Raw genomic sequence first — 24,271 nt, 5'->3', positions numbered from 1 at the left:
GCCTCCCATGAACTCCCAGCACCCCTAATAAATAACAGTTCCCAGAATCCTTTGGGGGAAGCCATGCCTGTTTCAAGTGGTATCATAATGCTTTAAATGCATGGCCAGCTAGAAGTCTACCAGGAGTCCACAAGCAGAACCCAAGCCTGACAACATCCAAAGGGCTACTGATTCCCCCCACCTGCTCCTGGCTCTCAGTGAGGCCCTGATCCGGCTTGGGCTTCTGTGTGGCTCCTGCTCCTCCTGAGTATTCACACGTGGACCTAGGCAGACACTTTGCCAGCAGCACCTAAGCTCCAGTATGGCTTTCTGCCTCTTATTTATTGCATTTATGTCCCCCACCCTTCCCTTTTCTCCAAGGAGCTCAAGGTAGCATAAATGGTTCTCCCCACTCATCTAATCCCCACAACAACCCTGTGAGGAAGGCAAAGATGAGAGGCAGTGACAGGCCCAAAGCCACCCAGTGAGCTTCGTGGCCAAGCAGGGATTTAAACCCTGGTCTCCAAGGTTGTAGTCTCCAAGACTGTGCAGAGATATGGGGGGGCATCCTCTAAGGACGCCCCACGTTGCAAGTCTGGGCAGGGCTAAACCTTTACACCAATTTTTCCACGCAGAGAGGTAGTGCCAACGAAGCAGCTAGTCCTGACATGCTAAATTGGTTACTCGTCATTCAGTGGCTATTGAGCATGCTCAGTCCTCATTGGGCTGTTTTGTGGGGGAGGGGAGGTGGAAGTTGCCCTCTCAGTTTTAATTATTATTTATTTTTTCTGCGCATCTGCAAAATGCAAGATTTCCTTCAAGCATGCTTAGAACTTCCCTCTTGATTTTTTCAGCAGCGCTGCACAGCCGTTGGCACTCTGCCACCCGACTTTAGAGGCAGCAATATATAACAGGTTTACACAATCCAGTCGAAGAGTGGTTTTTTGGGGAACGACTGGAAGACTCATAAGCATATCCACCTGCAATTAAGCCTCCACCTGCCATTTACTGGCAAAGGAGCTCATCTGGAAAAATGGCTGGGAGGCAGCCAAGAGACTGTCGGATTAATTGCCTTCAGTGGGAGGTTTGGAAACGCTTGAGTCTCACTAAGGCAAAAAGACTGGGGGGCGGGGCGGGGAGGAAGTTCTCTCTATTCTAACACCTTAATACATAAATGGAATGCTGAGCTACTGCTGAGCTACAGCACTTCTTCAAAAAATGAAACAAGATCCCAGTCCTCATGACTCAATGAAGAACTGATTTAAATAGACCCTGAAAGCTGCCTTATACTGTGTTAGACCATTGGTCCATCTAGCTCAGTACTGTCTGCACTGACTGGCAGCAGCTCTCCTGGGTTACCTCCCAGCTCTACCTGGAGATGCGGGGGATCGAACCTGGGACTTTCTGTGCATATGACAGATACTCTACCACTGCGGCAGCCTTTTAAAGGCTTTTCATAGTGCAGGCAACTTTCCACTGATGCACGTTCGAGTCAAGCACAACCACATGCATACACGCATTGCTGCAAACCCGGAAGTGGCACTTAAAGCGGCAATAACAGCCCCCCAAAAGTGCAAAAATGGTGTCTAGCAATCTCCTGAGCCTTTGCAAATACAATCCCAGGAGTGCTGCTTAGTTTTCCAAGGGTTTCCAGAGGTTCAGAGGATGTTTGCAATCAGACCTTAATTCAGAGCCATGAGCCATTGGAATCTTTATTCTTTGGAGAAGAATGTATTTTGGCAAATATATATTTGCAGACAGGGGCTCTCAGATTCAATCTCCAGCACTCCCAGGTAAGGCTGGGAACGCACCCTGCCTGAAACCCTTGGAGGGGCAGCATCAGTCACTGTAGACAACCCTGAACTAAGTGACTCAACATAGGGCAGCTTCCAATGTCCCTAAGCGATGGGAAGCCAGTGCTGAATGCCGCAGCTCAGGAGAAGCAGATCCAGCAGGCTGGGCGGCTCTTCTTTCTTGTTGTAAAAGGCCAGGAAAGAGAGGAAGAAATCTATTCAGGTGCAGAAGTTACACACACCCAACCCAAGAGGCCCCTGCTTGGGGGTGCAGAGGCTGGAACAGCGGGGGGGGGGGTGTGCAGGGAGAGAGAGAAGAGAAGAGAAATATTTCCGGCAAGGTAAACAGATCCACATGTGCCCGAGAGCCAGCAATGTAAATTCAGCAGTGCAGGCCCAAATCCCCGCACGGGGAAACAGCCGCCACTCATCCTGTTTTCGATTACGTTATTGTGTACACTTTGCAGCACATTTGCTTCCAGTGAGAGGGAAAGAAATTGCAGGTTTGCGCCAGGGGTAGTGGGAGGTGGGGAGGGCGATCAAGATGGATAGAGGGGAAGACAGAAAATCCCCTTTGCTCATGAAGCCTGGTTGTAGTAGGGTCTCGCTAAGGTGGATGCCAGGCAGGCGGCTGTGGCCAAGGTCTCGCTAAATCTAAGATGGATCCCAGATGGGTCAGGCCAAAGGCCCATCGAAATCTACATCCTGCTCTCTCAGTGCCAAACAGATGCCCCAAAGGGAAGGCTGCAAGGAGGACTGAGCACAACAGCATCCCACTTGCTATTCCCAGAAGCTGGTATTGGTATTCAAAACTGCTATTCAGAAGGACACTGCGTCCGACAGTAGAACACAGCCATTGTAGCTGAAAGCCTTATTCTCTGTGTATTTGCCCAATTCCTTTTTAGAGTCATCCAAGCCGGGAGCTGCCACTGCCTCTTGTGGAAGTGAGTTCCATAGTGTAACTATGTGAAGAAGGACTTGGCTGCCTGAGTCGCCCAGCCTTCACTGGATGGCCCCATGACACAAACCTCTCCTCCTTAGGGACTTTATCCACCCAATTCGTAATCTTAAACACCTCTGTCACGTTCCCCGACGGGGCGAAGACACACACAGTAAAGGCTGGTTTCTCAAGAAGCAAAGATATCAGTGAAATTCCCAGAGAGAGACTGGGAACCAAAAGCTGCAACCAGAATCCACAGGGCTGGTGTGGTGTATCCCCCAACTGTGACAGCAAAGCAGAGGGGATAGAAGGGGTTAACTTAACTCGACGAAGTGTGTAATTAAAACATTAACCATCTGCTAAGGTCCATCTGGCTTTCATTTCCTTACAACTGGCACACAAAAAGGGGGAGGGGCTTTTTTTTTTTAAATTTGCTAAGCGCACTTCTGAAGTTCCTAGGCCATGCAGAGTCGAGGCCTCGCCTCGCCTTTCAAGCTTCTCCACGCACACAGACACTCACAGTCCTCCATTAAAATGATCTCTTGTGGGCATGAACACAAGCCTGCCATATTACTCTGAGAACCCCAGGAGGAAGATAATCTACAAAACCTATTGTGAGGGAAGGGCGGAGGGCGGCAGGGATGGGAAATCAAGCGTATCCCGAGGCTTCTCCTCCTCCACTTTGAAAATTCACAGCACCGACTAGGCCTCGCATTTGCACAACAGCAGCAGCCCAAGGAGAGCATGGCAATCCAGCGTCCAGGCCGAGGGCCACATTCTCTTGTGGGGATACATTGCAGGGGCCGCATACTATTGCTGGTCTGGGCGAGAGGCAAAAAAAAAGAGTCTGCAGCAACAGATATTTATTTAATTTATTCCATTTCTTTGAAATCTCTTCCCACAAACTGACTCTCAATTTCGTGATAAAGATATGGCTCTTACCACAGCAAGATACATTCCAGTTATGCAAACCTCAGAGGTTTCCATCGCTTGCCATGCAAAAGTCACCCGCCGCCACCACCAATCTCTCCATCAAGGAAATGAGAAGCATTAATGCACGCCAAAGACACATTTCTGCCAGGAAAAGCACCCAAGGAGGGTGCAGGGACGGGCTGGGGAGGGAATGCAGCCTGGGGAAAGTCCTGAGGGCCAGACAGAGGCACCTGAAGGGCCATATCCGGCCCCTAGGCCTGAGTTTCCCCACCCCTTTTGTAATAGTATATGTAGGATAGCAGGTGCAGTACCATATTAGAAGTGGGCACAGTCGGCTTCAAATCCCCACTCAACCCTGAAGCTCACTGGGAGTCCTTCATCCGCTCAGCCTAATCTACCTCACAGGGTTGCTGTGTGGACAAAACAGGCTAGCAACCACTTTGTGAGGCTGGTATATAGAATCAAAACAACATCCCCAATGGTGTAACTGGAAGCGCCCCTGTGAACATTTACTACTGGGTTGCCAAGGCATGTCTCTGTGGTGTACAGAAATGGAGATGGAGCGGGAAGGGGGAAGGGCTGTGTGGCTCAGTGGGTGGAGCACCTGCTTTGCATGCAGAAGGTCCCAGGGTGAATCCCTGTCATCTCCTGGCAGGGCTGGGGGTGTGGGGAATCTTATTACAGAAGGATACAAGTAAACAAACCTAACGAGTTTATATGGGAAAGGGTGTGTTTTCCTTGGTGTACTGGAATAGTAAATACCACGATCCGTGCAACAAATTGCTTTTGGTTTTTCGCGAGCTTTTTTTGTTTTGTTGGCTGTTGTCGGCATCCGTCTGTCTCGAGAGGCAATAGAGTGTGCCTCCGGGGGTGAAGCCAAAGTGCGACATTAGCAGCACCGGAGCAACCTCCCTGGGGCACAAGCCTTAACTTTGAAATACTGTAAATCCTATCGTGTGCCTTCACAGCAGTCAAAGTGATTGGAGGAGGAACTTGGCAGAACGAGCCAACTATTGGAAAAGTGAGACCGTGTCTGGATCAGAGGAGTTATTTGAGGTCAGAGCACGCTTCCTTGCTCCAGGAGCTACTGAGGTAGGTGCATCTACGAGGGCAGCCAGCACTGGGCGCCAGCCAAGCGCCTGGAGCATTATTGACAACCTAACAGTTTTGAGGATAGTGGATAGAGACACACACAGGGCAGCTTTCCACCCTCAAATGGAGCATGCAGCATTTTCCCAAAGCTGCGAGAGCCTGTTTGCCACCTGAGCCGACAAGCTTGGCTGCAAGGGGGGCAGGGAATGAGCAGCTGGAGCCCCTCCCCACAAGCGGCTGTGCTAGATTACCCAAGAGGCAGATTAAGCACATGCGTAGGGCACCAGAAAGGCAGGGGCACCCAAAAGAAAAATGAGATTTTTAAAAATAAAACGATTTGGCATTTGAGATTTTTTTTTTTAAAGCATCCAAGTAGTCCATAAGGACTTTGATATGACTTCATTACATTCCTCTACACGCACTTGCCCTACTTTTTTTGTTCTCTTAACCCCACATAAAACCAGGGATACTAACATAGTTCAAAATAATGCGAGGAAATCAGATCCTGTTATGTATTACAATCAATCTATGGGGGTTTTCTAATAATTTTTTATTTTATTTTACGGTTTAGTATGGTTTTTATGTTGTATTACATATCGGGGGACAATATTTTCAGTGCTTAGAGCGTCTAAAGTGGTGATTTTCAGCTGGTCCAGACCCAAGACCCACCTCTGACCCACAACATGGGACCTGATTTCACATTTGATTTATATTTCAGCAGTGCTAACAGTGCCCATTATTAATACTAAAATGGCGGCTCACAGAGCACTATACCTTTGCATTACTAAATGAAATGCAGTTATTTTTGCACTTGCTCTTACCCGAAAGAAGCCATTGAAAAGGAGCGATTTTTGCATCCCGAGAGAAGTCTGGAAGCCACCGAGATACACAAGGCAGCGAAGAAAGTGCCTCTGTGCCATAGGAGCACCCTCACCAGAGGCAAAAATATACGAAGGCAATCCATTCACAGACTAGCACAATCCACCGTCTCTCATGAGGCCTGCACTAACAAAGTTACGGTGAATGCTGGCCCTCCCGGAACCAGGATACAAAATCCACTTACAACCATGAAAGCCACTGTGGTGTAATGATTGTAGCGTTAAGACGAGGGCCTGGGAGACTAGAGTTCAAATCTCCACTCAGAAGTGAAGCTCACCGGTGACCTTGGGCCAATCGCTCACCCTCAGCCTAACCTACCTTGAAGGGTTGCTGAGAGGATAAAATGGAGAGAACGATATATGCCATCTTGAACTCCTTGGAAGGTAGGTGCGATATAAATGAACCTGAAATGAAACTGTGGTTTCCAGTCCTGGAAATCTGGGAGGCCAATTTTATTCCTCCACTGCATGTTAAGTGAATAGTTTCCTTTCCCTCCTACGGGGAAAAAGTGCCTGCATTGGACTGGAAGCCGCAAGCTGCACCCCATTGCCCCAAAGGATATCCATAGCATTGGCAGTCAAGTTAGATCTCCTCCGCCCCCATCATTTCCTTGGCCTGGCCAATTGCTTGCTTACCTAGAGCCCGAGCCACCGCCAGGAACGGAATCTGGTCAATCACTGTGCTTCGCCGCACAGGGCCATTGTGGGTCAGGCGAGGCCTCTTCCACACGACCCGATTCACGCCGGATTTATTGATCACGCTAAAAGAGTCAGGGTGGGGTGGCAGGGAGAGGAATCCAGAAGGAGGGAACAGAGAAGAAGAAAGAGAAGGCAAGTCAGTTACGAAGCTGTAAAACTGTCAAAGTGTGAATGATATCGTTGTTTTTATAAGTAGGAGCTGCAATAAAATGTTGCAGTGCAGAGCTGTGCTGCTCAGGGGTCTAGCCAGCTAAGCACCCTATTCCATCCCTTACTCACAATTTTTCCTCTAACTGTCACTCGGCATTTTGCAACAAAGACTTCGTGGAGCTGCTTTGGGGGTTTTCTCCCTACTTAGGACATTTCACCCTTAAAAGCGTATATGGCAAGCTACCTTGTATTGAGTGAGACTATTGGCCCATCTGGTTCAATACTGTCCATTATTAGGAGAACTTAATTCCCCTCACAGAGCTAAAATTCTCATTTATCGATCAATTCCTCTTCCCAGGGAACTCTGGAAACTGTAGCTCTGGGAGGGGGATAGGGTTTTCTGAAGAATTCTCAGCATCCTCAACAGACTATAGTTCCCAAGGTTCTTTGGGGGAAGCATGACTGCTCAAGGAGTTATAATACTGCTTTAAATGTCTGGTGCAGATGTAAGCTAAGTTTTACTCTTCAATTTCAGTGGGTCTACCTTGAATAAGACTGTCATTGGATACAACCCAGTATGTTCTGAGCTGAGAAACAAATGAATGAATGAATAAATAAATAAATAAATAAATAAAGTGGAAGACAAAAGCTGTAGAGAGAACTCCTTGCCACTGGAAAACCAACAGCAGCAGAGGAAAAACGGAAGACTCATTCTGAACCCCCTAATGCGTCCAATTTCAAGAAATGACAAAATAGTGTTCTCAACTGCAAAACCTGGACTCAGATCTATCTGAAGCCTAGAAGCTGAGGGGCTGTACGGCCAAATGAAAAAGAGGGAACAACAAAGAAGCCAATCAGGCCAATGAGTAAACCTCTTAACACCGATAGGCTGCAGCTGATCACGTGGCAAGGCCAGACTCCCTATAAAAGCTTCCGGATCCCTTGAAACAGACAATGAAAGCACTTCACTGGCAGCCTAGGGGTGGTCCTCGTGCTGCTCCTTCCAATGTGTTTCTTTCCCTACCTCTGGGGTAGGGGAAATAAGACACACAAAGGCAGCACCAGACAGGTCTGTTGCCCAGAGATGCCACCACCTGCCACGACCAAATTGCAGATGTTCGAAATCTATTTTTTTATTTTTTTTATTAATTATTATTAATTATTATTATTTACCGCCTGCCCTTCAACCTGAGGTTCCAGGATGGGTTACAGTATCAAAAACCATTTTAAAAACAATTTTTAAGAAAGCTTGCAACCATAAAAATAAGATGGGACCCAAAAACATGCCCCTCAAGTGCCAGAAACCTGGGTACAGAGGTGCGTTTTCAGCAGTCTCCAAAAGCTGTATAATAAAGGCATTTATTTAGACACTTGCCTTGGCCTTTCACCAAAAGCAGGAGTAAAGTTTGTTCGCATTAGCCTTTTTCTAAAAAAAAAAAAAAAACCTAAAATATGTAAAACTACCCAAGTATCTCAGGATTTTCCCCAGCAACAGTAAGAAGAAAGGAAGGGAGAAGCAGACGTCACCAACCCTCTGGCAAAGGGTTCGTCAGGGACAAGAGCTGCACCTTGAAATTTTTAGCACCTGCTCTCCAGCGCTTAACTAGCAGGACCAGTTTGGGAGCCAAAAAGCAAACCACAGATGCCAAGAAGCAGGTGTCAGTTAGCTATTAATCCTTCAGAGTAGCAGAAAGGAGCTGTATGCCCAATGGGGACACAGAACTGCTGAGATGCGGATCAACGAAACTACAAGCAGCAGTATGGGGGCCACCCATAACGTCACAGATAATATGGAATGCCACCCCCAAAATGTGTTAGCAAACTGAGTTAAATAAAGCAGACAGAGTCCAGAGAGAAAAGGAATATTGATGGCACTTTACTGAGGAACGCAAACCAAAAAACAGTGTATAATTTAAGGAGAAAGGAACAGAGAGGTTTTGGCTGTCTTCTTTCGGGCCTTGTATTTAGCAGGGAGACATTCAAACCAAACATATAGAGGAAAAACTCCTGCAAGAACTCCACATCTGATCAGATCAGACCACCTGCTACCTCAGTAAGTATCAGGTCGCTCTGACCGGTTGCTAAGCGACACCCCCTCTTGGGTAGCTGACTAACACCGAGGACAGAATTAACTGCAAAGCCACCTGTGGAATGACCTCTGGTTTTGTACTTCCAACATCACTCCTCCTAAATGAGAACGCAGTTAGATGAGGGCAGACAGGGCTGTAGCCAAAACATGGCCAACCAAAAGAGGGATGTTATCAGTGTGCTCAGATAACCCCAAGGTTTCCAGGAAGCGTACAAAACAAATCTAAAAGGGGGCAATTCTTCCCCCAAGAACCCAAAAGTAAAAAAAACACACCAAGCTTAAGTATGGCCAATGCTCTCCAGCGCACAAAATGCCTAGTGCAAGTCAAAAAAGAACAATGAAAAGCCAACACAGGGGAAGCCTCAGTTGAGCTTGTTACAGCTTCAAGCATGCTAGAGGGAAACATGGCTGGCTAACTTGAATTCTGAACAGGGACACTTCTTTTACATGGGAGGGAGAAGAGAAACCAGGGAAGCTACTATGAAACTAACAAGTGCCCCATAAGTGACTTTAGGTCAAATTGCTTAAAATTTTTGGATCTAGTACGACACAACTTGATTTAACTTTTTGTTGTATACAATCCCAAAGTCTGAGAATCAGTAGCACAGATGTTGTAAAGGAGGAGTGTTGTGGTTAAGTTGGCTGCTCTGTTGTGTCTAATGCATTTCCCCCCTTTGTAACAGAGGTCAAGACCTTAGAGCAATAACTATCCCCCGTGGAGCTAGACTGGTGACTGGGAGCAGCTGCCGGGACCATATAACACCGATCCTAAAATAACTCCATTGGCTCCCAGTACGTTTCCGAGCTCCATTCAAAGTGTTGGTGTTGACCTTTAAAGCCCTAAACAGCCTTGGCCCTGTCTACCTGAAGGAGCGTCTCTAGCCCCAGACACTGAGGTCCACCTCCAAGGGCCTTCTGGTGGCTCCCTCATTTTGAGAAGTGACATTGCAGGGAACTAGGCAGAGGGCCTTCTCGGTAGTGGCACCTGCCCTGTGGAACGCCCTCCCAGCAGATGTCAAACAGATAAAGAGCTACAGTGGTGCCCCGCAAGACGAATGCCTCGCAAGACGGAAAACTCGCTAGACGAAAGAGTTTTCCGTTTTGGAGGTGCTTCGCAAAACGAATCTCCTATGGGCTTGCTTCGCAAGACGAAAATGTCTTGCGAGTTCCTGCGGTTTTTTCCCCCTTTCCCCTCCTTTTTCTAAGCCGCTAAGCCGCTTATCCGCTAAGCCGATAAGCTGCTAAAAGCCGCTAATAGCGCTAATCCGCTAATCCGTCAATGGGCTTGCTTCGCAAGACGAAAAAACCGCTAGACGAAGAGACTCACAGAACGGATTCTTTTCGTCTTGCGAGGCACCACTGTATGTGATTTTTAAAAGACACCTGAAGGCCGCGCTGTTCAGGGAAGGTTTTAGTGTTTGTGTTTTTAATATATTTTTTTTGTTGGGAGCTGCCCAGAGTGGCTTGGGCAACCCAGTCAGATAGGTGGCATATAAAACAAAACAACAACAACAACAACAACAGAGCAAGCCTGAAACAGGAGGGGATTCTCATCCTGCAACATGTGCCATCCCCTAGCGAAAAAACCCGATGTGCCTCTCCACCTGCTCTGCGCTCAAATAACTGGAGTTTAACGAGCCCCACAGAGATGCGTTGCTGGTGATGTCAGCGAGAAAAAACCTTCGGGTTATCTCTGTTTCAGAGAGACTTGAAAAGAGAGAGGAGGGCGGAGAGGGAACGGTGCCATCCATATGCTGCAGCGCTCAGGGCAACGCTCCTATGAAGCGCTGCCAACTTCCAAGCCCCAGAGGTTTTGTTTTGCAACAGCGGCACGGCAGCTGACAGACCCCCTGCCACACACACACTCGCCTGCTCTCAAGATCCCCCCCCCTTCCCAAATCCTACGATGGCTGGAAAAATCATTAAGCGCATCATGCAGCACCAGCAACAACAATTGCGGACTGAAAGATTGTGGGTGGAGAGCGCACACAGGACATTCCGGGCTTTTGGGTCACACAGCAGCATGACCACAGGATGGGAAGAAGAGCCCTGGTGGATCGGAAAAGAGGTCAGTCTAGTCCTCCAGCGTCCCGTGGCCCACTGGAGACAAACAGATGCATCTTGGGAAGCCCATAAGAAGCCAACAGTCCTCTCTAGCTGTTGTGGCCCAGCCAAATGTTTTCAGAGGCAATGCTGCGTTTGGCTCTGTAGAATACATCCCTCGTGACTAACAATCCTTGGTTTGACAGGGGAAAGAAAGCGCTTCTTCGTGCAGCACGTAGTTAAACTGCGGAACTCGCTGCCACAGGAGACAGCAATGGCGACCAACCTGGATGGCTTTAAAAGAGGACTGATCAAATTCATGGAGGAGAGGGCTATTGATGGTTACATGGCTATGCTCTGTCTCCACAGCCAGAGGCAAGAACGCTTCTGAATATCATTTGCTGGAAAGCACAGGAGGGAAGAGGGTCTTGCACTCGGGTCCTGGTTGTGGGTTTCCCCTAAAGGCATTTGGGTAGCCCCTATGAGAACAAGATGCTGGACTGGATGGCTCACTGGCCTGATCCAGCAGGCTGTTCTTGCATTCTTAGGAGCACTGAGCTACACGTTAAAAAGAAATCCAATTTCAAATCTCACCTAAGCAAAACTTTCAATAAAAGGCCTTTGGCCACCAGCTCTTATCTCAGATCAAGTCCCCACTGCCATATCTATGATATGGATAATAATAAAAATAATATTAATACTGACCTATCTTGTAGTATGGAGTACTGAGGTCAAGAATGGTACATTCTTTGCCTGTGCTGCACTGCTTCAGAATGCAGGAGCGCTGACATGATTAAATGCTCCCCCGTACAAATAATAAATCACCACACACAGAAAAACCAACATGTCAGGGAGGAAAGTTAATGTCAGGCCTGACCAACGTTTGCTACTGCACTTTGAAGTCTGGCTGGTCTGCAACTGCACCTCACACTCGGGCTGCAATGGAAACCATGACTGCCAGGGATTCCAACCACGGCTGACATCAGCCAGGGTGACACTAGATCAGCAATAGCCAATGGGGTGTCCTCCATATGTGGACTACAACTCCCATCACCCCCAGCTGGCATGGCCATAGCTTGGGAAGACAAGAGCTATAAGACACCACATAGGCTACCCCTGCTGTAGACAGTGTCTGCAGACAGCAGGGCGAAAGGAAGGTTAGCGCCAAATCTACTCCAACTCTGGTTGGGATGGGACCCCGGCTTGGTTGGACTCTTGCCCATAGCTGGCAACCTGATTGGTTGGCATCCATGCCAAAATGACATCCAACCCCAGCAGGAGAGCAAAATGAAAAGGGGAACTCCTGAGGGCTGGCTCATGATTTATGGACTACGACTCGCAGGGAGCCGGAGCTTTTTCTGCGCCAGAGCTCAGCGCCAGATGCCGGGGTCTTGCAACCAAAGGGAGCCATTTGCTTTCATGACTTTCTTTGCAAATTTCCCAGGAGCATCTGGCAGCCTGCTGCTGGAAATGGGACTAGACGGACACTTTGCACTGATCCAGCTAATAAAGTCATACATTCATATATACATTTTAAATATTTCGTTTGTTTGTCCATTTCAACAGCCAACCAGCATCTCCCTCTCACACACATTTTTAAAAAAGCCAGATAAAACAATTTTAAAAAGCTTAAAACGATTTGAAACCCTGAAAAGCTAGCAGTGTTTAGAAGCTGAGGGAAATGGAGAATTTTTCATTTAGTGCTGAAATTATAGTGAAGCCTCCCCTTATTTTGGGCATCGATGGCAGCAAGGTAAGAGCCTCAGATACGCACATCTCAGGGCAGGGGCAGATTTATCATTTGGGGGGACATTTTCAGAGACTGCTGTATTATACGATCTTAGCCAAGTTTACCATCATTCAAAATCTGGAAACATTTATAACCACTGGCACCTCCAGTTAAAAAAGGGGGAATCAGCAACTGACAAAAAGGCTCTCTCTCCCCTCACCCCATAAATTGTCTGCCTGTTCATTTCCAGGCCCAAGTCACATTGATGTTCAAAGTCCTAAATGTCTCAGGCCCTGAATATCTGAAATGCCGTCTCCTTCACTACAAATCCCCTCGGGAGCCAAGATTGGCAAAAAAGCATCATGTGGTGTCATGTGATTGACAGCCCACACCAGTCAAAGTGGTCCACAGGGGGTGGAGGGAGTCAGGATCTGACCTGTTGGCCAGATCCAGCTGCCAACCCCAGGGATAGATGACCAGGGAGCCTTGTGAAAACGCCTCCCCTTGGGAGCAGCATGGGACGGGCACGATGGTACTTTTTCCTCTCATGCCTTTGTGCCCGCTCCCTCTTAGATAAATTGCCCCCACCTCACTGAACAACCCTTTACCCAAAGGTTTCTTTTATTGTCCTCTTAAAATTGTACCCCAGCATATTCTGCGGGGGGACCTTTGTGAGGGGATAACTAGTAAGTTGGAGTCTCAGACAGGTTTTCTTTAAATAAACAATAAAGATTTATTTAAGGCAAGCTAGTATATAACACAAATGGGTTAAACTTAGGCTACTTCAGGAATACAGTGCGATTTTGCTTAAATTCGTCCTCAGTTGTTTTAGAGTTTGGTCCCTTTATACGGTGATACTTTCTTTCAGTTATCCACCCCCTTTAACAATCCTGCTCCTGAGGTACTTTAAGTAATAGACCAGGGATGTCCACCCAGTAGATCGCGATCTACCGGTAGATCCCCAGCTGATCCTGGTAGATCACGGGATCCTTATTGTGTACAAAAGGTTACGGGGGGGGGGCTAAAAAACTCTGTGCAACACCACACTCTGTCCTCCACAATACGCTCAGAGCAGAAGCTGCTTTTTCCCAGAACCAACTCTTTTTACCTCAACCTGTCTCCCTACCTATCTCCCAACCTCAATTCCAACCCTCTTAACTAACTGTCTCTCTTCAAATCCTCTCCTTTTAAACTCTCCCTCCTGGAACCATGGCCAATCAGAGGCTGCCATTCGTTAACCATTTGCTGGCAGGGAAAGACAGAAGATGAAAAAAGAAACACTTGTTGATCCAACCCATGGCTAGGCAAACTAAGGCCTGGGGGCCGGATCCAGCCCAATCGCCTTCTAAATCCGGCCCACAGACGGTCTAGGAATCAGCGTGTTTTACATGAATAGAATGTGTCCTTTTATTTAAAATACATCTCTGGGTTATTTATGGGGCCTGCCTGGTGTTTTTACATGAGTAGAATGTGTGCTTTTATTTAAAATGCATCTCTGGGTTATTTGTGGGGCATAGGAATTCGTTCATCCCCCCCCCTCAAAAAAAAAATAGTCTGGCCCCCCACAAGGTCTGAGGGAAAGTGGACCAGCCCCCTGCTTTAAAAGTTTGCTGACCCCTGATCCAACCTGTCCAGCAAAACCCAATTTTCTGTCACACGGCACAAAAAGAGAAGACAAGATGGCTACCTGCCCCCGAGGCCTTCGATTCGCTGCCTCTCCTTCGGGAGCTCAGGCTTGTGATCCTGCGTCACCTCCACAGCCCGGATGAAGTCGTCCTTAGGGTCGTCTTGGACTCCGAGCACCACGCCCGAGTCGCCGACATGAGCCACATACATCTTTGAGCCCCGGATGATGACCACGCTGGCGGTCGTCCCGGACGTGCTTGGCAGGCCTGTCATGGTCTTCGGCCACTCTGCTGCAAAGCGTGGTCAGGGGAGAGAGAGATGAGAAAATGGATTTTAACTTAGGCACAACATCCTGAACAAAAAAGCACAGGCATCAACCAGGCCCACAGATACTCATTCCCCAAAGGGGTCAGGTGGCCTCGGTGGCGCAGCGTGCCTTCCATCGGCTTTGGCTGGTGGCCCAGCTGCACCCCAATCTGGACAGGGATAGCCTCACTTCTGTTGCCTAGGCTCTGGTAACCTCTCGGTTAGATTACCTCAACGTGTTTATACATGGGGTTGCCTCTGAAGACGGTCCAGAAACATCAGCCAATGCTGAATTTGGTGGCCAGGTTGCTCACCGAGACAAGACGGTTTGAGCCGGTCCTGGTCTGACTGCATTGGCATCCCATTAGCTTCCTGGCCCGATTCAAAAGGCTGGTTTTGACCTAAAAAGCCTTAAATGGCTCAGGGCTGCAATACTTCAAGGACCGCCTTCATTATATATGTTTAGGAGCCAGGCGGAAACGTTCCTCTTCAACCAGGCCTTGGGATCATCAACATACAGTGGTACCTCAGGTTAAGAACTTAATTCATTCCGGAGGTCTGTTCTTAACCTGAAACTGTTCTTAACCTGAAGCACCACTTTAGCTAATGGGGCCTCCTGCTGCCGCTGCTGAGTAATTTCTGTTCTCATCCTGAAGCAAAGTTCTTAACCCGAGGTACTATTTCCGGGTTAACGGAGTCTGTAACCTGAAGCGTCTGTAACCTGAAGCATATGTAACCTGAGGTACCATTGTATATCCTTTTAAATGTGTTTTTTTGAGGGGGTGGAATTGGTATTTTTTGTTCTGGTTTTTATTATGCATTTTGTTTTATCTTATATTTTAATGCTGTGACCTGCTCTGAGGCCTTTGGATGAAGAGCACTACAGTATACTGTATACTACTACTACTATTATTATTATTATTATTACTACTACTACTAATAATAATAATAATAATAATAATGGGGAAAGTTTCTCAGCATAAGGCCCACATTCCCTTATTTCCAGAAGCTGCATTCCAGCAGTGGGCAGGGCCAGAGTCAAAAGCAATCGTAACCGTGGTGGAAGCGACTATTCCCCGTATCCAGTGGGCCAGTTCCCAAACTCAAAGGCCACATGTGCACCATCAACTTAAAGCACTACCATGTGACTCTAAAAAGCCATGGCTTCTGCCACCCCTAAATAATTCTGGGAAAGGCCGTTTGTTAGGGGTGCTGAGAGTTGCTAGGAGACGCCTGTCCCCCTCACAGAGCTTCAGTTCCAAGAATAAGGCTTGTTAAACCACACTGTGACTCCAGGAGGGGAACGAGGGGGGGTCTCCTCACAGCTCTCAGGAAGGGGTCGCTTTTCAATGGTACCGCGTCTGCTCTGTGTGAGGAAGGCCCAAGGGTCGGGTGAGACCCCCCCCCCGCCTGAAACCCTAGAGAGCTGCTGCCAGTCAGTGTGGACAATATTGAGCTATATGGACCAATGTTCTGACTTGATATAAGGCCACTTCCTACATTTCCCAACTCTTCTGAGACACTGAGGATGCCTTTGGGGGGGGGGGAGGACACAACATATACACCACAAATATCACTGCACCACGAGGATTAAAGAAACAGCAGCACAACAAACTGTGTACAACCACAGTCAGCTCATGGTCAAATCCGTTTTTTGTTTGAGCCCACGCATACAGAGAAGGCATGCTTAAACTCAGAGATCCAATCAACACTTTTCAAGACATCTCACCTCTCCTCTCCCCTACACACACACACACACACACAAACACTGGACAGATTTTTGCAGCCCCTTCTCTCTCTCTCTCCCTCCCTCCCCCTTGCGAACCAAATGCGCTCAAAGGAACAAAGGCAGGTCCCTCCCCTACACCCCTGAGCCATTGGCCAGGGAACAGAGCCAAGAGTGCATCAACTGGCTGCAGCACGTGCCAATTGCCAGCCAGGGATCGGAAGCCCAGCTGCTAGGAGCAACCCTGGGTCTTGACACTGATTTTAAGCCCCTCGCTCCTTCTTGCAGCTCGTTCTTCTGCTCTGAATGCCCAGCTGCTGGGAATTGCAAGTGGGCAGATTCCCTGTTGCGTTCTTGACCTGCTTGCGGACTTCGCACAGGCAACTGGGTGACCATTGAGATGCTGGGCTTGGTGGGCTTTAGGTCCGATCAACCAAGGGCTCTTTTCTTAGGTTCTTACGATCCGGAATTAACAGGAATGTACAGCCCCTGTCAGTCCTGCCTAAACCCTGATTATTATTATTATTGTTGCAAGCATTTTATTTATTTAGCTATTATCTGAATCCCACTTTTCCTTCTGAGTAACAAAGCTGAAGGCAAGATCCTCAATAGCCATGCAAGGCAGATGTCCATTTAAGGAGAGCTTGACTGCACCCCAGTCCACCCCGTGAGTTCACGGTTAAAGCGAATATTTGAGTCCAGCTCTTCCAGATCCAACTCTAAGGCTGCATTCACATGGAAGCTTATTCCGTTTCCCTTATTCAGTTCCGCATTATATTTGAGCTTTCAAACAACGTAAAAGCTACTTCTTGAACTTTTAGTGGCATATAGTGCAAGTTCAGGGCTAATTCCAGTGTTATTTCTTTCCAGGAAAAGAAAAATCCATTCGTAAGTAATATGGAAATGAGTACGAAACTTGCACTATAGATTCGGAAGTGGCTTTTGGCATCATACGAAAGCTCAAATGCAATGTGTAAATGAACAGTTAGGGAAATGCCGATAAATAGAATACCTGCAAATAAAAAAATCAGGGTTTGGGCAAGAATGACAGGCACTGTACTGTACAGTGCAGTTAATTTAGGGTCATAAGAACCTAAGAAGAGCCCTGGTAGATCTGACCAAAGACCCAGCATCACAGTGGCCAAATGGATGCCTTATAGTACTTTTCAGACCATTGGCCCACTATTGTCTACACGGACTGGCAGCAGCTGTCCAAGATTTTAGTCAGGAAGTCTTTCCCAACTGTATCCCAAGATGTTGAGGACCGAACCCCATCACACACAAGAGGCTAGGCCTCTTTCCTAATGTGACCTGCATTTAAAATGTTTTATTTTTTTTAAAAAAAGAAAAGCTTCCTGTCCTATTAATCAGGAGTTCCTTTTTAGTTAGTTGAAGAAGAGAAGAAGAGTTTGGATTTGATATCCCACTTTATCACTCCCCGAAGGAGTCTCAAAGCGGCTAACATTCTCCTTTCCCTTCCTCCCCCACAACAAACACTCTGTGAGGTGAGTGGGGCTGAGAGACTTCAGAGAAGTGTGACTGGCCCAAGGTCACCCAGCAGCTGCATGTGGAGGAGCAGAGACGCGAACCCGGTTCCCCAGATTACGAGTCTACCGCTCTTAACCACTACACCACACTGGCTCTTGAGAATATTTTGATCGATTCATCAGCTACACCTTGCAAATCTTAGCATGACTGCAGTCTTCCCAACACGCAGTGTTCCCTCCCACCCAGTTCATTTATACCCCATCTTTCTTCTGTGACCTGATCGCAGTGCTCCAAGACCTTGCTATGCCATTGGCCGCTGAAGGCTGCCATTTTACTTTCCCATGGTTCCCTGGTGCGACACTACACTGAGCGCGCCCCATGGCATTGTGGGGAATTTAAAATGGCACATGGAGAGGCTGCCTCTGGATAAACTTGCAGCCAGGTGAAGGGGAGAGGAGAATAACATGAACGGAGGGCTACAGAAAGCAACCTGATATAGCCCTGATGCTATCTTATGTAGCCAGAAAAACCAGGAAAATGGGTAAGAGAAACAGACTCTAAAATGGCACACACACAAACACACTCCGGTTCTGCTCTGCAAAACAATTAAGGAAGGAAATCTGAAATTTGACAGCCACGCTCCATTCTTTATGAGAACCGGGCATTTGTAATATATATTTCGGACATTCCCCTTGTTGTCACTAATTCAGTCCAGGCCTGTTTCCTGGCTACAACAAGCTGTAACCAATTTTGGCCATACCCTGTTTTAACAAAGAGCTTACAGGGGGTTTGGGATAGAGGACGGGAGAGACAAAGGCTGAAATGCTAACCCCACTTTACCTGGAAGCCCCACTGAATTCAACAGGGCTTACTTCTAGGTAGGCACATGGAAGGATTGCAGCCCAAGTAAGGAGAAAAGGGTACAATCTTATTAATGGATAGGAGCCCAGAGTTCTGCAAAGCGTTTAAAATGCACAAATGTTTCCTTTCGTGAAAAACACTGACAAAACGGGCTATTAGGGTATTCTGAGTTTTGTCTTAATTTTTTCTTCATTTGCACACATATCCAAGTTCAGGAACATTACCCAGCTTTCACGTTGCTAACCCCATCACATTTCAGGATCAAGGAAGGGGATAAATGACCACGAATTTCAAATAATGTACATTTTTTAAAAAGGGGAAAAGAAGTGAGAAGGCAGAATGAGCAGTGAAACAGTTGTAATGAAGAATTAAGCCTGCAAAGGGGAGGGGGGGGTTAATTGCGGTGGGGTGTACAAGGTGACAATGTTACACACATTTAACCAGGAGTAAGTCCCACTGAAATAAGCAGGATTTTATTTTTATATCTCACCTTTCTTCCAAAGAGCTCAAGACAGCATATGTGATTCCCCCACTCCCCCAGGTAGGTTAGACTGAGAGATGCCAACTGGCCCAAAGTCACCCAGTGAAAACTTTCTGGCTGAGTAGGGATTTGAACCCAGGACCCATGGGTCCTACTCTAACCACTACAACAAACTTGCGAGTGCCTTAGAAGAGCACCTCTGGAGTGTGATTGCAGGTGAATGGAGCTATGGACTAACAGCACAAGCAATCCAAAATATTGGAAATTAACTGGAGAGCTACTGTATTTTTCCGTGTATAAGACTGTATTTTCTCCCAAATTTTTAAAGTTTAAAATTGGGGGTCGTTTTATACATGCAATGTTGCAATTAATTATTTCATAATTTGGGGCTCAAAAAATATGGGTCATCTCATACATGGGAGTGTCTTATACACGGAAAAATACGGTAACTTGAATAGACTCTTGTCAACCGCCCTAGTGCCTCTGCATTCATTGACCAGTCAGGCAGGAGGAAACCATTGGCTTTCTAAGCAATCATACAGCTCTCTGGATGTTGATGGGCTTAATGCCATCAGCCCCAGCCAACACATTCAAGGATGACGGGAGCTGGAGTCCCAAAACTTCTGGACAGCCACAGGTTGCCCACCCCTGGCTGAAAGTTATATGAAACCACGGGTCAACAGTTCCATGTGAAGATGAGATTCTGCCTATTCACAGATGTGTGCAATTACTTTGTAAGCGAGACCCAGTCAACGCTTCCTCTACACACAAAGTCCCAGCTCTGAAGTCCGGTTCCATTCATGTGTTCACCCCAGAGATCAACAGGATTTGGCACCAAGCAAGCAGGAATAGAACTAAGGCCCAAGCCAACATCTACTCCCCATTTGGACATACTCCTCCCTACATGAGTGTTCATAAAACTGGGCCACAATTCTGCAGGTGATTAATTTCGGAATAAGCCCCATTTGGGGTTAGGCTCCCCTTGGAAAGGGGGATATAACTCAGTGGTTGAACATTTGCTCTGCATGCAAAAGTCTCAGGTTGGATCCCCAGCATCTCCAGGTAGCAGGGCTGGTAAATATTCTTGTCTGAAATCCTGGAGTGATGCCGACAATACAGTGGTACCTCGAGTTACAGACACTTCAGGTTACAGACGCTTCAGGTTACAGACTCAGAAGTAGTACCTCGGGTTAAGAACTTTGCTTCAGGATGAAAACAGAAATCACGTGGCGGCAGCAGGCAGCCCCATTAGCTAACGTGATTTCTGTTTTCATCCTGAAGCAAAGTTCTTAACCTAGTACCCGGGAAATCAGGGTTCAAATCCCCACTCAAGCCATGAAGCTCCCTCACTGGGTGACCTTGGGAGTCAAGCACAGCCTCTTAACCTACCCCACAAGGTTGTTGTAGGGATTAACTGAGGAGGGGGTGGGTGAGCCATGTACTCTCTGGGGGGAAAGGTGGGATATGAATGCAGTAAATAAGCTCTTCTGCTTACTTGCTTAAGAAAGCTGGAGAGGCCAGCCAGATGGAGATGTCAATTGCCAACCTAGCATCCAGAGATATCCATGTAGTCACACCTGGACCTGTGCCATTAGCAAAATGTGCCTGGTGCCTGACTAATTTCGAACACTGGTGGACCCCAATGGTCTAACTCAGCTTAAGGCAGCACCTGAATTCCTGTATTCCCACTCAATGCAGTAGGACACATTTCCTAGGCAACACACACAGGATCCGGCTACATGTTTGAATATGCAAGTCACAACTATTTTTTATTGGCAGGTCAGAAATTCAGACAATCTATTATCAATAATACTATTTTTTAACTACCCCCCCCCCACAATCCTATCCAATACATGATGCATAAAAAAAATTAATCCAAATGCATCGCTTGTAACAGCAGCCCAAAATAATACTATCCAATTTAGCCAGAGTCAGATTTAATCAGGATCTCTCTTCCCTTATGTGAATGCTACAGAAAGGAAGTAAAAACCTGGAGCTACTTTAATTCCAGGAAAGGAGGTGTTATGGAAGATGCTCCCCAAAACACAAACACACACAATGGAGGGCGCCCCTCTGCCATTGTAAATCCATTTGAGGGAGTAAGCTTCATTGAAAGCAAAACAATTAAATAACAGAATGAGTAACTCAGTGAGAGCTACCTCTGAAGTAGGCGTGAACAGGGGAGGACTTTGAAGCTGGCACTATAACACTGTGTGGCACAACATCCAGTATATCTCTGAATCCTGTACGACTTACTTCCAAGGAGACCTGCACAGGCTTGCAAGAAAACGTGCTGCCATTCTGGAAATCCCACTGGATTCCACCAGGAAGATGACAGCTGGTTGCATCTAGTGTTCTACTTAGAGCCTAGCCACTGAAATCAAAGGGGCACGACTAAATCAGGTCTATGCCTTTCAATGGGGAAAATAATTTAGTTGGATACATCCTTAGACAACTCCATAGAAGTCTGAGATGCTGCCCATAAGGGTGCGAGGCTTTTGCTCATTTACCTGGGAGCAAGCCCAACTCATTGGAGACAAACGCCTTGCTCCTGAGTAAACCTGCATCTATCCGGAGCAGCAGTTGCAATCCGAACCCTACTTACCCGGGAGTAAGCCCCACCGAACTGACGCATGGCAGGGTTAGGACTGCGTTGTATAGTAGGCAATCCGAACCTCACTTACGGGAGGAGAGGGGGCAAGTCCCACTGAATTCAGTAGGCCTTACTTCTGAACAAGTATCGTTAGGATTGCGCCGTTACTCCCGAGTAAACTCCGGCGCACAGTCCTGCTGTCATCGTGCACCCATTTACTTGGCTGCAAAGCAAGCCCCGCTGACTATATAGGGGGAAGTTGCGATGGGGGGGAAGGTAAACAAACAAACAAACGTGGGGAAGGGGGAGGTAAACAAACAAACAAACAAACAAGGCGATGTGGGGTTTACAAGCAGCGAAGGGCAGCAGTAACTCACGCAGCTTCTTCCACATGGCCCGGTGGCAGGCGAGGAAGCCCTTGCGGAGGGCGGCGCAGACGGCGGCCGGCTTGTGGGATCGGAAGCCCTTCTGCTTCTTGATGAAAGGCCAGAGGTTCTCCCGGGCGAAATGGGCCGCCTCGCGCCCGCCGTGCCCATCGCAGACGGCGAAGAAGGCCACCGAGCGGTCGCAGCCGCCGCCATCATCCCCGCCTAATGCTCTGCCGCCGCCGCCGCTCGCTGCGCCCATCCCCGACGCCGCCTCTGGCTCCGGCTCGACCAAGATGCGGGTGACGTCCTCCATGTATTTCCTGCCGCCTTGGTCCGAGAAGAGGCTCACCCCCAGAGAGCAGGGACCCTCCATGCGGGGAGATCGGGCCGCCCCCTCTGCCTCCTCCCGACGGGAACCAGGCTGCGGCCGCCGCGGCCGCCCCCCCACCTCCTTCCTCCGCTTTATCCCTTCTTCTTCTTCTCCTCCTCCTTCCCTGCTCCCCTGAAAAGCCTAGAGGTGATCCGCGCTCGGCTTCTTTCTTTTGATGCCCCCTCCTCCCCCCCCAATCAATCAATCACTCTCTTTCTCTCTCTCTCTCTCCCGGCCGGCGGTGACTTTATTGTTTATGACCGTCGGAGGAAGAGGAGGAGCCGCGGCGGCGGCGCTGGCAGGCGCTGTCCAGGCATGCCCTGTTCTGGTTCTCCCTCTCCCCGTCTCTAACCCTCCGCGCGGGCGGCTCGGAGCGCGATGTAGCAAAAGGCGGAACAATCGCCGCTTCCGATAGAACGCCGGGGAGGTTCGACGTTCCAAGGGAGGAGCGGGGGGCGCGCCTCGCGTGCACGAGCCTCCGCCTCCCCCCCCCCAAAAGGAAGGGAAAACGAGGGAGGCGCGCGCAGGGGAGAGATTTGCCAGCTCACCCTGTTGCTCCTTCCTCCCACTCGCTCACAAACTCAAATCTATTCATGCGTGTTTTAAGGATCTCCTTGTAATCTAGGCAGAAGATGGAATGGGTTGGCGGTTACAGTGTTGTTAGTATTTTTAAATTAATATTTATTTGATCGTTGGATTTGTTAGTCGCTTTACCTTACCCCCAAGGCAGCGCAAAGCGAAACAAAAATAACCCCATATTAAAACCTAGGGGAGGAAGAAATGCGTTCAAAACACCCCGCACACTTCTCAAAAGCTCTACAGATAAAAAAGGACAACCGAGGTCCCCGGTTACAGAGGAAAGGTTATCTCTGGCGTTGATTTTTATTTTATCGTTCGTTTTATGTACTCCGCCTTGATCCGTTTTTACAGGACTCAGGAGTGCAAGTTATTGAATTCATAAGCAAAACATTAACATTCCATTGTTAAAGAGTATCTTTCAATTCATATTATTATTTTTCTGTAATTAATATTTGTTATGATGGATTGAGGTATCATTATTAAAGCATGCTTTAATTCGTGTTATTATTTTTCTTCTTTAGCAATATTTGTTGTTATAATTCATGCATGCATTGTGCAAGAAGTGGCCTTTTTGGAAAACGTTATCCCAAGTTCGAAACCATGTATATATTGTTTTATTCAATAAAGTTTTCTTTGACTTATTTTTTTTAACAAAAAAGTGGTTTGATTCAGGTTAAAAGGTATTTGTCTTTGATTTTTAAAAATTATTTTAATGGCATAATGAATTCATATTCATGAAGTTTTCTTGGCAGGGTCTCTGCTTTTAACCTCTTGTGCTATGGTAACAACATATAACAGAAATATTTAGAAATTTGAATTTTTAAAAATTGTAATCAAAACAATGGAGTAGGATCTAGACTTGGCCATATTTAAAGTACAGATACTCATGATAACACCCCGACACTCTCACACACTAATTAGACTACAACAGGCTCCAGAAATTGTTAGTCTTATGACTGTCTTGGCCTTGTTACATACACAGTGGTTAGAATGATGGACGGTGAGGAGCTGCAATATGTTTTATGTGCCTGTGACACAGGGCCCTACCTTCCAGTTAAAATTATGATAATTAAGCTTTGATATAGTTGACAACAGTCTGCCCTGCTTGCGTTTAATTTCCCTCTGACCAGACTGCTTGCATTTTTTACTACTTTGTGTGTGTGTTTATATACTGGCTAATTAGGCATGGATAACACACTCCATGCAGCTGATGTGGACACTATTTCACGAAAGCCTATTATGCCATAATAATATGTCATTCCCATTGAGCTCAGTGGGACTCCCTTCCCAGGGTCATTAGGTATATGACTTCAGCCTCAGTCCTTAAGGTGTTACAAAACACTATGTTTCTTTATCTTTTTACCTGAGGCTCTGCAAATAACAGGTTTGACAGGTCTCTCTGTCCAACAGGGCTTGCAATCAAAAACTAGACAAAACACAGGAAGGTTTGTAACTTGGCATCTTACCTGGCTTTGTCACAACCAGAAACTTGCAACAAGGTGTGTTGAAAAGCGACCTGAATATCTCAAAAGTGCTAGATACCCTTTT

General features: G+C 47.4%; 1 protein-coding gene across 2 annotated transcripts in view; it reads right to left on the bottom strand.

Annotated features, from left to right (window-relative positions):
* The window catches only part of PPM1D (protein phosphatase, Mg2+/Mn2+ dependent 1D), a 34,107-nt gene extending 11,499 nt beyond the window's left edge, over positions 1-22,608 (bottom strand). Inside the window, exons 1-3 of one of the 2 annotated variants that reach the window (XM_083479955.1) lie at positions 21,784-22,608; positions 14,013-14,241; positions 6,252-6,376 (exon numbers count right to left, since the gene is read on the bottom strand). In XM_083479955.1, coding sequence (XP_083336081.1) covers positions 6,252-6,376; positions 14,013-14,241; positions 21,784-22,147 — 718 coding nt within the window. In that variant the 5' untranslated portion in view covers positions 22,148-22,608. The remainder of the gene's footprint in view (positions 1-6,251; positions 6,377-14,012; positions 14,242-21,783) is intronic. The other variant, XM_083479954.1, reaches the window with a different exon arrangement.
* Positions 22,609-24,271: the final 1,663 nt, after the last annotated feature.

The sequence above is a fragment of the Podarcis liolepis genome (genome assembly GCF_965112155.1).
Source record: "Podarcis liolepis genome assembly, chromosome: 16".
Taxonomy (NCBI): Eukaryota; Metazoa; Chordata; class Lepidosauria; order Squamata; family Lacertidae; genus Podarcis; species Podarcis liolepis.
This window is presented reverse-complemented; position numbering and strand designations above follow the sequence as displayed.